This window comes from Juglans regia, chromosome 14, assembly GCF_001411555.2.
Source record: "Juglans regia cultivar Chandler chromosome 14, Walnut 2.0, whole genome shotgun sequence".
NCBI classification, from domain to species: domain Eukaryota; kingdom Viridiplantae; phylum Streptophyta; class Magnoliopsida; order Fagales; family Juglandaceae; genus Juglans; species Juglans regia.
The window spans coordinates 21,881,334-21,895,646 of record NC_049914.1 but is presented as its reverse complement, the minus strand read 5'-3'; the positions used below and the strand labels follow the sequence as shown (position 1 = coordinate 21,895,646).

The window sequence follows — 14,313 nt, the reverse complement described above, 5'->3', positions numbered from 1 at the left end:
TAAAGCCATTGAATGAAGGGAGTTTGTGGCTTGCAGAATGGCTTCATTGCTAAAAGGTATCTTAGAACTAGTTTGTGGTATCCACAATAGAAGCTATCTTTTTAGAGAAAAGATATTTGCAACTGTAAACTGTGCAACCGTCGCGTAATCAGTTTGAAAAAGGTAAATAAACCATAAGACCCACATAAAAAAAATATTTTTTTAATAGTAAACTTCACTCTTTTTCAAAGCAATTACGTAGTTTTTATGCAGTTCATAGTTATACGTAGAAGTACTCATCTTCTTATTCCCCAACATGTGACAGCTACAACCATTGTTGCCTTCTTTTGGAATGAATGAATGTCAGGTGGAAAACAATTTCCTTCATTATCCTTGAGCTCAGTGAAGTTTGCTTGATCATTTGCTATAAATCTACAAGTGTTTTCAACGTGGCCAAGCATTTTGCAGTGATGGAGAATGGGGCGTTCCATGAAATCGGCATTGAGAATTATCATGATTTGGGTTTTCACAAATTTTACAAGAGAGGCTTAATTTGAGCCATCAGCATCAATACCTTTTTTAGTTTGTCATTTTCCTTCTTTCTTCTATTTTTTTTTAAGAAATATATAAATTGCACATTCCAACTTCTAAAAATGGAAAAATAGCATCCTTCCACCTTTTATCAGACTTCTAAAACCTGGATAAAATTATCTAAATAAGCTTTGATACCATTGATAACAAAAGTCTGCTTAGGTGCAGGTTTTGGAAAGAAATAATTAATTGAGTTGCTACTGCAGAGCTAAAGAACACTATAATAAGTAATTACATGCTGATTTCAACTCATTAGACTTGCATACCCTGCAAAACAAGAAACACTTATTCATAGGCTTATTGAATAACTCTAGAATCATTCTAAAAGACTTGGAGAATTCTTTATAGTTGTGTCTAGGAACAGAACTAAATTCAATGATGTTGGAAGATTCATGAAAGGGTATTGATTCCTGACATATATGTAAGAGAACGAATCTGTGGGGGTGTAATAACGCACTAACACTCAATTCAAGCAACCTTCTACCAATTCTATACCTTGGCTCGATTTTTCATTAAGTCTTTAATTTTCATTATGATACTTCACCTTTACTTGAGTTTTGAATACAACATCCTCACGAAAACTTTAAACTTCCTTGGTAAATTATAACCACATATAAAATCCAAGGAACTCAAACTTCCTTTGCACGAATGGTGTATATAAATTGATAAAAGGAATATTAAAAATAAATCAATAAGAAACGAGCGCTCACGCGCGCACACACATATGGCCCCTCCATCCATCCTACTGATTAAAACCTTCCAGCAGCCATAACAATTATACCTGAAAATCGATAAACTTGTAAATTGGAAAGTCAGTGAGCATATATCAGAGGACGACCAACCAACATATAAGGGCAACAAGTATGACATATGCTTCATGTTGACGCTTCTAGGGCCATCATTCTGAAATTGTTCTTTACAATTTGGGACAACCAATTTCATATAAGTATCAAACCTCCGCATTTCCATCTGAATACAGAAAAGGGGGAAGTCAGGTCACCTTCCCCCATGTAAAGAAGCTAAATAGATAGGATATAATTCACTGGATCCAGCACTGATAAATATAATACAAATCAGACCACTGTACTCACTAGCATGGATCAATGTCATAAGATTTTATCAAATTCTTCAACCTTCCTCTCCAAACTCCCTTGTAAATCTCTCATGGACCTCAAGGTCGGCTTTACTCACTGTAGGCCTCTGTCTTGCAAGCACCTTGTCAAAATCTGTTTTTGAGATAGGAGGTGGAAGGATCTGCATGGGAGTCCATCAGCAACAACCATTTGGTTCAAGTTTCTAATGAACATATTAAAGTCTGCTTTCAGAATAAGTCTATCTCATAACTTTAGCATTTCTCTTAGTTGACTAACTTTTTTTTTTATTGGCACTGGGTGTCCAGAACAAAGTTCAGACTAATCCCTAAGGTGCATAGGATCATAAGGAGTTTCTTGCAAGGGCACATCGGGTATTCAAGGGGAAATTCCCCAATCTGATGGCCCCTATAAATTGTTTCTACCCAAGGGTTCGAACCTTAAACCTTGAGGGAGCGTACCACCAAGACCAAGGCTCTTTCCACTTGAGCCAATGCCTAGGGATTAGTTGACTAACTTATTTTAGAAGTCATTTAGCTGACAAAGGACCAAAACCCATCTAGTTTTTTCAATTTCCAATTCATTTACAAATCATTTAAGAGCCTTCCTATATAATCCCAAAAAATATCCAGATTTAATCCACAATTGATATCCATAATTCCAATTCAATTTAAAATCAGTTTGTTTCACAGTAAAATAGTTTCTGTAAATAGTTTTCCAATTCCAGGTGTTTGGGAAGGTTAGAAAAACCTGGTCAATCGAAAATAATTTCAGCCAAGGGAAAACTCATAAATTTTTTAAACCAACTTTCAAAACAGAGGCAATGGTTTCAGACAGACTACCAGTGGCTCAAAGATTTACAAAACACTATTAGATCTATGGTCTCTCCAGTGTCTCTCTTGCTTTTACTTCCTCTCTCTCCGTCTCAACTCTCTCTCTCTCTCTCTCTCTCTCACTCTCTCCCTTTACCCTCGTAAATGGCTGTTATTCAAAAGCCATGGTTGTTTATTCTTGTTTTCATGATTTTTGTGCTCTTCATCAGAAGGTATACTTTCTTTATCACCGCTTTTGGACGATTTTGTTTCATTTTAATTATTTTGGGTGGAAATTATGGATCGGTTTTGCTTTGGGATTGTTTAATTTGTTTATTTAGTGAGACTAGTGATGGACCAAGAACCCAAAGACCCAAAGGGTTTGGTTTTGTAACGTTCAAGTCGCAGATGGAGGCTTATGTCTAACTTATTAGACTGTTTGGGACAAGTTCTATGTTTGAATTAACAAGCATCAGAAAACTGGCTTCTTAAAACACTCGGAAAACGTGAATTCAATACAATATCTATATTTGGCAATGAGACTTCTATATCCTGAATTCATACTTGTTTCTTTGTGATTGAATCTATTAACTTATTATGTATAATTCGATATGATATCTATATTTGGTTTGACCTCAATGTTTTCTCTTACAATCGTCTCAGCTAAAATATGGTTTACTTGTATGGTTTGGCTTGTTGGGTTCTAAGGTTTGAGGAAAAAAAGGTTGTCTTGTGGTGGAATTGGTGAGACATTGAATGTAGTAAGAGCAGAGTTTGATAAATTAATTTTTTTTATGGGTAAAATAAAGTTTTATTGTTAAAGTAAATAGGCATAACTCAAGTACAAAAGGTATACAATTGGGAACACCTAGTTACAATTTAGGAGCTAGAAAGTGATACGAAAAAGTCATAAAAGCTGGCTTCGTTGAAAACACTAGCAAAAGCCTGAAGAAATAAAATATGGAAAAAGAAACTTCTAAGCTCATCTAGAGACCACTCCCTATCTTCAAAGCTCTGGCCATTCCTTTCAATCTAAATACACCACATGAGACATGAGACATAAAGGAATCATTTTCCATACATCAGAAATTTGGGGATTGCCCAGAAGCCCTTCCCAACAAGCAAACAAGTCCACCACCCTCCTAGGCATCACTCATGGAAGTTCTAAGGATCTCAACCCATAACACACTCGCCATCTCACAGTGAAGTAATAGAAGATCTACAGATTCACCACTCTTCTTCCACATGTAGCACCAATCCGTCACAATGAGTCCACACTTACTCAAGTTGACCATAGTCAATATTTTCCAAAGAGATGCAGTCCAACCAAAGAAACCAATTTTGGGAGGCACCTTACATCTCCAAATGCACTTCCAGGGAAGTGGAGGTATGGTTCTGACATGACAAAGCCTTATACAAAGATCACACAGTGAACTTCCCATTCCTGGTCTTCACCCAAAGCATCCTGTCCTCCTCAATACTACCAATGCTTGGCACATACGACAAGCTAAGAAAGTCAAAAATAACTCTCAATTTCCCAATATCGAAGAGCTCTAAGAAAATGAACATTCCACTGTGAAAATCCACTAGAGCTGTTCAAAAGATCCAACACAGAAGCCCCCTGATCAAGAGCAATCCGCAAAAGGGAAGGAAAAACAATCTTGAGGGCAAAATCACTACACCCAAGTATCATGCCAAAATCTGCCCCTAGATCTCTCTCCAATTGCAAATCCAATATGACAAGCAAAAACCTCCCATCCATTTCTAATATTCTTCCACAAACCAACACCACATGCGTCCCTCACTTCATTAGAACACCAACCCCCCAAGAACTCCCATACTTGGATTCAATAATAGCTCTCCACAAAGATTCCCCTTCCTGATGGTATCACCGTAACTGTTTCCCAAGAAATGCCTTATTAAAGATCCTCAAATTTCGAAACCCCAACCCTCCACTTGATAAACTGATTATTGCAGTATTTGCTAGATATAAATGACTTAAATATTCCATTTTTCACTCGATTTCAGGAAAATTATGAAAGCTTGAGCAACCATCAAGTCTAAGATAGGATAGCGATCTCAACTTTCAGCATCTTTAAAAACCTCAAAGGGTAGAGAGCATCTTATAATACTCAAATAAGAAAGCTTATTAGCGAAACTGACAAAATCATGCACCTCAACTAAACTTGTACGCCCCATGATAGTCAAATTCTTAAAATTTGGATTCCTTGAAAGATTTAGAAGTTTTGTTTAGACTTTACTATGAAAAAAAAAAGATCGTTAAGAGTTTGATCAAACAGCTGCCACTCATCATTTATAAGCATGTTTCAATTTCACTTATATTTAGTAGAGGGGCGAGGTTTCATTACCTTTGGTTTTTCTTTTTCTTTTTCTTTTAACACTACTCATTCTCACTTGTGGATAATTATACTCAAGCTATCCAATCATCCTTATTCATGCACACTGTCAATTTAGTGCATGGCTATTCAGCTGGAACCATGCATGGCCACAGTCATTAATTACTCAAGAACAAAGTAGTTCCTACCATTCAGAACTCCAATCTCCTTCCCTTCTGTTTTCTCATAATAATCGGGAAAGACCACCCAAGCAGCATGCATCCAGCAGGAATCAAACCTACCAATTTACCTCTAGGGCACTTAACCATAATTGCAAACACTATGATTCAACTTGAGTTGAAGTCACCTCATTGTAGCACCTGTCTTCCTTTTCAATTCACACAATTATTATGGCTATAATATTTGCTTTAATGAATCAAAAAAGGTATTTCATTTTCACATTTTTATAATAAATGATGAAAATACTCATTTTTCTTCTTAGGTTTTGGGTAGTACATTTATTATCATGATTTTAATTTTTACTTTCATTTTGAACTTTGAAATTATAGTCAGGTTATGCTGAAGTCAGGAAATGTATTTTCACTGTTGTTGAGATGATTATGTTATGTTGGCCTTTATTTTTAAGATTATGTTGAGGCTATGTTATGTATCAATTTTATTTTTATTGGCACAAAGTGTCCAAAACAAAGTCTCAACTAATCCGACGGTGCACAGGCTCTCAATAAGGAGTTTCTCGCAAATGCACTTGGGTAATTCAAGGGAAATCTCCCCCAGTACGATGACCCTAGATGTTGCTTGCACCCAATGGTTTGAACGTTAGACCTAAAGGGAGCATACCACCAAGACCAAGGCTATTACCAATTGAGTCAACCCCTAGGGGTTTATTGTAATGTATCAAATTAAACTTAATATGCGTAAATACTTTACACTAATTTGCATAATTACCACTGAAAGTTTTAGGAAAACACTTTCAAGTGATAGCAAAATACCAGAAAACTATTTATTTTCCTGTAAAATAAATTGCTGAAAAAAATTTCCATAAAAAGTGTGTTTTACATTAAAATAAACAGCCCTTAAGTCCATTTAAAACAAATACAAATTGATGTACAAAACCAATTTGCTTCATTTCATTAATGTGTCGAACAATGAGTTTAGATTGTAAATCATTTCATCACTATGAATTGAGTAGAGTTTGAAGTCAGCTGAATTGTTTTTCCCCTTTTTTTCATGATTAGTTTTAGATGGGACCCATTTGGTGTTTGAAAAGTCATCTATAATGTGATTGTCATCCAACAAACCCAAATGATACAGAGAAGACCAGAATATTAACAGGCAGCAGGAAATAGGTAACATTAGCAGCTAAACATATCAAAACCAAAAGCAGTACCTGTGAAGCGAGTCCTTGTGCTGCCAGCTCCTGCATACTAATTTGGACAGCACCTTGCTGCTTTGGCCCACATGGCATCCACATACCATTAGAAGTCTTAAAAAAGTACATTGCATCTTGTGTTTTCCGAACAGGTTCAAACAGGACATCCTTAACCTACATAAATCAAAGATATATATATATATACAGGGGACATCAGAGCCAGCTATTTTTAACCAACCATCACCATATCATTCACACAATTATGAACAGCAGAATGAAAACTGATAAAATATCAAATATCAGACATCTCATCATAGCGCCATACTTACACAAACAGATATATCTGAACCTGAAAAACCCTCTGTCCTGCTAGCCAGACTTTCAAAATCTTTTTCAGTTAAATTGTGGGGCGTATCTCCTAGATGCACCTGTTAAGTTTGTAAAAATCAAAAGATAAATATTATCATAAAGCTTTCTACTACATGAAAATGATGCTCATCTAGCCAGATGCTCTTTTCTCCTCTTATTTTCCTAAAATAATTATACAAATAAATCAAAGAATGGTTTCCATTACTTTGAATATGTGCTGTCGGGCCTTCAAGTCTGGCAGAGGAATGTATATACGCTTGTCAAAACGCCGTCGGATGGCCTGGAATTAATACTTCTTAGCCACAAGCTACATATTATTTATGCTAATTGAAGACAGGATAACAGGGGGAAAACCCATGTTTACCTGGTCTAGAGCATAGGGCGTATTTGTAGCTGCAAGAACAAGAACTTTCTGATCATTGTGCCCTACACCCTAAAGTGTAAACAAGAAAAGGTCCGGTAATGTTACAATCAAACAAATTGAAACAATTAATCAAATTCAAATTATGATGGAAAATTTATTCTAATCTTCAGAGCCACGACAAACTCTTCAAAAAACAAGGCAAAGGCAACAATAACTATTTATCACTCACCTTGCAAAACCTCAATAAGAAGTACCATACTCCCCAACAAATATCATAGGAAAATCGTTTCCTTTTAAGGCAAACATTAACTAAAGATGCCCAACTTCAATATGAAGGCTTTACATTCGCATGTATATACGATAGAGTAACAGAGATTAATAAAAAGAACAAAGATCCGAAAGGAAAAATGAATTAAGACGACAAGCTGGCCAAATTGTAATATTTAACTTGGGTAAAGCTGATACTCCCTACAAGGATGAATCTCTTCCGAGAAAAATCGTGAATATTAAGAAGATGCACTTGTACAGTACAAATTTCCTAACTGCGAAGAAACGAGGCCTTCTCCATTTCACACAAACCTTTCCATCTTACCACAATCCATACTCAACAATTCATACTCATGAGAAGGCATCAACCTTGCATCTATCTATTTGAATCAATTCCTTTTGAATTGGTAGTTGGGGTTAACAGAGCAAAGGAAAATAAAAGTAATGCAAGAGAGCTTTTAAGCCTAAGAACCACTGGTATTTTCATCTCTGTTGCCAACACCAACAAACAAACTTCTATTCACATAGTGTGCCCACCATTGTATCAGCCTGTGAGGCATTAAATAAACTGCAGGCAGCATGGTGGTGAAACCTATCCATCACTCGGTTGCCTCCAATTAATTGTTCATTTTACTCACTCCTACACTCAAACCTCGTCTTCAGTTGCCACCAATATTTCATCAGTTCAGGTCTGTTTACAAAAACTTGGTCTCATTGTAATTTTGAACTAATCCCAACTCCGACCTAGGAGCACAAGGCAGAAAAAAATTAAAAGCTAGAACTCAAATATACTGCAAATGAGATGAGCATTAAATAAGAAAGCCCACCTAAGTGTTCTCAAGCTCAGTGAAAGAAAAAACTACAGTAGGCTCAAGTTTGGGTAATGAAATCTATGCCCAGGCTTCACTTGTGACAACCCTAAGCACAACATATGGTGAAGCAAAAGACAGGAAACGAGGGAAAAACCAACAGGCACAGATCAAGAATATCATGTACAAGTTCATTGGTAAGCTTCCTAATCTATATGCTACAATACTGTAGTCATTACTAATCATCCTTACCATGCTAAGGATAAAAGCAAAGATAAGTATTTATCGATAAAATTGGCATTACGAAAAATTGGATGTCCATTTTACAGCTATCTTGCCTCAAATGGACCCTATAACTATATATTACCCTGTCAAATATCGACAGTTTAAAATGTCACTGCAAAGTATTCACAGAAAAAAGTAGCCAATATAAATTAAAAAGGGAAATTTAAAGTGCTTCCAGCCAAACAAACATTACCTGCATCTGCACAAGAATTTCTGTCTTAATACGCCTAGAAGCTTCACTCTCGTTGCCTTCTCCACGCTGACCACCTAACGAGTCTATTTCATCAATGAAGATGATGGATGGTGCACTTTCACGAGCCATTTCGAAAAGGTTTGAAACTAGCTTTTCACTTTCACCCATCCACTTTGAAACCAAGTCTGATGAAGAAACACTGTCAGGTAAAAAAGTAAAAACAATTAATAACACATTCCAACTTATTAACCTATTCAATAAATTTTTTTTTATAAGTAAAAATTTATTAATACCAATGGGCATAGCCAAGTACACTGGATGTATACAAGATAAAACACCTAGTTGGGGTGCAAAAAAGATACAAGGAACAATAAACCCAACAAAGCCCTAGCCCAACAACAAACCCATCTAGGCAAATGAACCTAACAAAGCTCTAGCCCAAGCCCAAAAATGTGCCTCCCCAAACCACCACCAGTGCACCAATGCCTATCCCCCCAAACCAGATTTTGCCCATATACCACGCCACTGTAAATTCCCCAACACACTGGTCCTACTAACAATATACAATTGGTTCTATCTTCCCTCTAGTCCTCCCTCGACTTGAACTACCCCCTTATCGTCATAGTTGATTGTCCAACTAAGACGCTTTAGCTCTCTGCTCTTCTTAGATCTTGATTTTGTGCCAAGTACATGACCCACATCTATTGCAGTGAGTAGTGCTGTGAATTGGTTCTCGAATCCTTCACAGGTAATCCTCACACTGTATCTCATTTACCTTGTCCAAAACCCAATTCGATGATGAATCACCTATATTGCTAATCAGTGGGAGAGATATCAAGGGAACAACATCTTCTACAGACTCCACTCCAAACGGTGGACCAGGCCCTAAAAATTCCCCCTCGCAAGGCACCAATGACAACCCCGTCCCTTCCTCCACATAGTTCCTAAAACTCGCATCTCCTCCATAGCACTATTGATGCTGTCACCACCTTGGCCAAAGTTATGTGTCGACCCGCAAGATGCCGGAATAGGTACACTGGTTCCCTCCGACATGGGTGGTGGAACCCTGGTCACCGTTTGGAGTTTGGGGTTAGCGGAAACTCCCACAAAACTAGGGAATATCTCAGGTTCTGTCGCAGGTGCCATCAATTTAATGAAAAGAGCATTGGTTGCGCAACTTGTTAGCAATTTCTGGGTCACCTTTGGTGAGGGGCAGTCCGTTTCAATTGTCTCCACGCCAATACTTAACGTAGAACGCACTTCGAATGTAGATGACCTGCTTCTTCTTTTGGCCCTCCACACTCAACTAGGTCTAGATATTGAAACCGAGCCAAACCCAACTTTCTCTTTTCCTTTATCTAATTTTTTAGCATTCGGCCCATCACTTAACACGCCAAGCTCGCCCTTATCGGGCCTTACATCACCATTACCACCTCTCAGCACACCTAGCACTTCAATTTTTTCTAATAACATAGCAACTGCTGCCTTCAACTCAGCAAGCTGGTTTTGCATCTCTTTTAATATACAGTGCATGCCATTGGGAAGACCCAAACCATCCAAGTCGAACTGTTTCTGACTTGGAATATTTCCATGTACAGTCTGTAGAGGTTGTAGACCCCTTCCACTGCTTCCCTTCTTGCCCCTATTAGCAAACTGATTCACTGAAACAGGACCCGTATTCAGAGCTTCTACATATGATCGCCTCACCACCGTGGTTTGCACCCATATTGTTGTTCTCATGAGCAAATGAATTCTATTGGTTTTTCCCCGATGACCCATCTCCAAGATTGCGAGGAAAAAGATCAGCGAATTTGCACAACTCGACAACAAACATATCCTTCTGGAATGACTAGAACACCCCGCCGACCTCCTTCTCCATATTCAATTATAGATAAGAATCTACTGTGTACGTTGGAGCATCGTTGAGCCACGAAGGCTCTATTTCCTTCATGCATGTGTTTGATGAATTCCAATTTTCTTTCCACCTGAAACACAGCTTCCACCGTATCCACCAGTCACCTTATACCACTACATCCCATAACTAGAAACCTCCAAACCTTCTACAATTCTCCACAATTTTTATTGAGGACCTCCATTTCTCTAATGAAAATTCAAAAGTCTTGGATTCCACCCAAAAGCACAAAAATTGACCCATAATGACGAGATCACTGAGTGAAACAGAGAACTATTTCCGGCAATCATCACCAGAAATAGCCATATGTGCACTCATTCCACTGGAGCAGCAAACTAGTGGAGCAACCCTGCAGGTCTGAGCTTTTTCACCTAGAGCTATTTCATAAATTATACAAAAAACATATAAATGTATGGAAAACGAAGATATGCCTGCCCTAAAATGTGACAAAGAAGAATGCAACATACAGATACATTCACAAAAAGACACATATAGGCATGAATATATACCTATATACTTGCAAATCAACATACACACGTCCACACACACACACACACACACACACACACACACACAAAGACAAATATCTATAACATAAACTTTTAAGCACGAGCTTTGCTGCTATCAAGCAGCATCCTCCAATCCTGCTTTAAATGACCATGAGTTTTTATCATTTAAGATTAAAATAATTTGAAAGGTCATAACAATAAAAATTGAACAAATTCAAATTTTAAAAATCTAGAATCCGCATTTCCTCTATAATGTTTCTTCTATATCAAATTTAATATAGTTAGAAATCGAAAAATGCCACATTCAGAAAACTCCACAATCATATTATAATCAGAATTAAAAAAATAACAATTTTCCCATGCATTACTTAGGTGCACAACTAGTATAGTAATAGCTGACATAAAATGTTCATCAGTTGAAACAAAAAAGGTGCCTAACTTCGGAATCCAATGGGGACTGTAAAGCCAGCCATGAATCAATCTCAACTCTTAGTATAATAAGTTAGAAGATATCCTCAAACGTCACCTAAAAAACCCCAAGCTTTCTTTATCAAATTGCATGAGCACAACTCCCTCAAGGGAGTATAAATCTACCACAAATGAAGACATAAGCCACTCAAAAAATCCTAATGTAACGCCCCAACGGAAGGCCCAAATCATATAGCCTATACTCCAAAATGACTAGTCAATGATATAATTAGAGCCCCATTGGAAACTTATAAAGAACAAGAACTTTTCATTCTTAACAATGTGGAATCTCATAGACCATATACCCTTATCCTTATCATATAGGGTATCACAATCTCTCCCCCTTAAATTCCTGACGTCCTAGTCGAGCCTGTCCGTTGTTGGTAGCATGACTTAAGTCCCACATTTCTGGTTGGGATAGGCTCTAATACCATTTGTAAATGGAAGGCGCAAATCACATGACTTATACTCCAAAATGACTAGTCAATGATATAATTGGAACCTTATATAAAGAGCAAAAACTTCTTCTTCTCAAACAATGTGGGATCTCATACACCACTTACCTTTATCCTTATCATATGGGGTATCACACCTAAATATTGAGGAACTCACACAATCATAATGAGCTCTTTGCTGGCTTGGCCATCACCGACTGAAGGACCATGATCTTGAGTGGAGAATAACATCTTGTTAAAGGCTTATATGCTTATTTCTAAAATGGTAATTAAATGAAGGAACTCATAGATATAATGGGACAAGAACTTCAGGAAACTCAAACTTATGTTTGAGATTACATCAAAAGCCGTGAGGCAACTCAAAATCAAGGTACAGATACCTAAATCTGCTCTTAAACTCAGTACGGAAAACATCAAGGACCACCAAAAGAGAGGAGAGAAACCTGAATTCTGGTAAATTGATGGTCTCAACAAGCAAGGAAGCTATTAACAGAGCCAGTAACTCATTGAGTCAGACAGAAAGTAGCAGAATTGTAACATAGTTGCAAACAGTCATCAAAATATATTTAACTGCAAGATATGACCAGCCAATTGCAGATGCTCTGTAGCACAGAGAAAATGCACGTGGTACTCAAGCAGCTTAGAGAGTATCATACATACATTCATGACAAGTGACCATTCAGATTAAGATCCTTCTCTGTATGATGGTTCATATTATACCTAAAAAAGGTAGATTCTGCTTCAGTTGCAACTGCCTTGGCCAAGTATGACTTTCCAGTTCCAGGTGGTCCATACAATAAAAAAGCCCTCCATGGTCGTCTCTTGCCTAAGGAGAGAAATTCAGGAAAATAATTACTTTTAAGAAAATGAATCAGGTATACATGACAGAAAAATAATGCTGGCACCATGAAGGATGGAGCAATTAAATGAAAAATAAAAATAGACTAGCAATGCAAGTCACTGACCTGAATCTCCGCATCACTTAAAAGCAAATAACAATTCAGGAAGTTGTTGATCATGACAAAGCTTTTTCTCATTCAAACTGAATACTTAAATGCAGCTACTCATAAAAGAAATACCAAGCTACATCTATAGTGGTCATAATCTAGGTTTTTTCATCCTTAGAAGGAAAGGCTGGAACAGTCTTGATGCTCGCTCCAATCATATGCTTTGCCATTAATGTGAATGGTTATTCAACAACAAACGGAAATTACTGCTTCTTCATTTACCGATTAGATTCTATCAGCATATGAAAAACTTGCTCTGTTGCTCAAATTCCTATATTAGCTAAAAAAATTTAAGAGATTATAAGAATCTAAGACCGCGTCGCCTCCCAAAAACGAAAATTTAACTTTTTTGGAAGCAATAGCAAATGGAAAGATAACACCACTAATACAATTAGGCAGTAGCAAATATACATAAGCAATAGGTATAGATTATAACACATTATATAACAAATAAAAACCCAATTTGACCAAAAGCATTAGTATTAGAACTAGCAACTTCATTAAAACTAACCGGTAAAGAATTGTGGGAACTTGACGGGCAATATGACAGCCTCCTGAAGCGCCTGCTTGGCGCTCTCCAGGCCCGCCACATCGCTCCACTTGATGTTGGGTTTCTCCCTCACGATGGCGGAGTTCAAACCGGCTCTCAGCTTGACCTGCTCTGGGTCCTCTCCGTCCCCACCGCCTTCCCCATCCTTTGGTTTGGTCTTGGGCCTCGATGCCACGGCAGCATCTCCGCCGTTGGAGGCGGAACCGGGCCCACCGTCGTCAAGCACGGCCCGGATCTCCTCGGCCCGGCGCAGGTACTCGGTGAACTTCTGCGTGATGGCCTCCTTGATCTTGGGGTTCTTCTCGTACTTGAGGTGCGTCTTGAAGTACTCCAGAGCGTTCATGTACAGCGGGAACGCCTTGGCGTAGTTCCCAGCATTGTCTTCGTGCACGGCCTGCTTCACGTACTCAATCGCCTGCTCCTTAAAATTGCTATACATCTTTCGAAACCCACAAATCGCATAGAAGAAACCGATATCGTTCAAAGAGAACCAAAACAAAAGATCAAAATCAAAATGAAAACCTAGAATTCTGAGGGGTTCATCTCTAGCATACACAGAAGAAGCTTTGGATATGGTGGGAATTGAAGAAGGATTTCATCGAAGGGGATCGGACCAAATTTTCCAGGGAAAAGTAAGGGTCTGTATTGGGAAAATTTTTTCCCCCGGGGAGAAATCGGCTGAACAGATTTCGATTGGAAAGAAAAGTAGAGGAAGAAGGAATCTTCCTTCGTGTATAATGACGCTTTTGGAAACTGGGATACGTTCGTCCTTTTGGATTTTGTTTTTTGAAAGATTTTTATTTTTTTAATTTTTCTGAGTAGTTGAAAAGGTTACATGGCAGTCAAAGTAGTTCTTTCTTTTGCGCTGACTGTAATTAGATTTTTTTAAGGAAACGAAAACATGGATCCGTGGCTTAAAAAATGAA

At 37.8% G+C, this 14,313-nt stretch overlaps 1 protein-coding gene across 4 annotated transcripts; it reads right to left on the bottom strand.

The window, feature by feature from the left end:
* Nucleotides 1–686: 686 nt before the first annotated feature.
* On the bottom strand, nt 687–14,099 carry LOC108985848 (protein SUPPRESSOR OF K(+) TRANSPORT GROWTH DEFECT 1). 4 transcript variants are annotated; one of them, XM_018958288.2, is made up of 9 exons: nt 13,349–14,099; nt 12,551–12,656; nt 8,487–8,685; nt 6,933–7,001; nt 6,774–6,848; nt 6,529–6,627; nt 6,218–6,373; nt 1,662–1,824; nt 1,420–1,539 (listed from the first exon to the last, which is right to left on the bottom strand). In XM_018958288.2, exons 1-8 carry the CDS (start codon nt 13,824–13,826, stop codon nt 1,699–1,701), a joined length of 1,308 nt encoding a protein of 435 aa, XP_018813833.1. In that variant the 5' UTR covers nt 13,827–14,099; the 3' UTR covers nt 1,420–1,539; nt 1,662–1,698. The 4 variants fall into 4 exon arrangements, with proteins under 4 accessions (XP_018813835.1, XP_018813837.1, XP_018813833.1 ...); XM_018958290.2 differs by lacking the exons at nt 1,420–1,539; nt 1,662–1,824 and adding an exon at nt 687–837; XM_018958292.2 differs by lacking the exons at nt 1,420–1,539; nt 1,662–1,824 and adding an exon at nt 1,112–1,351.
* Nucleotides 14,100–14,313: the final 214 nt, after the last annotated feature.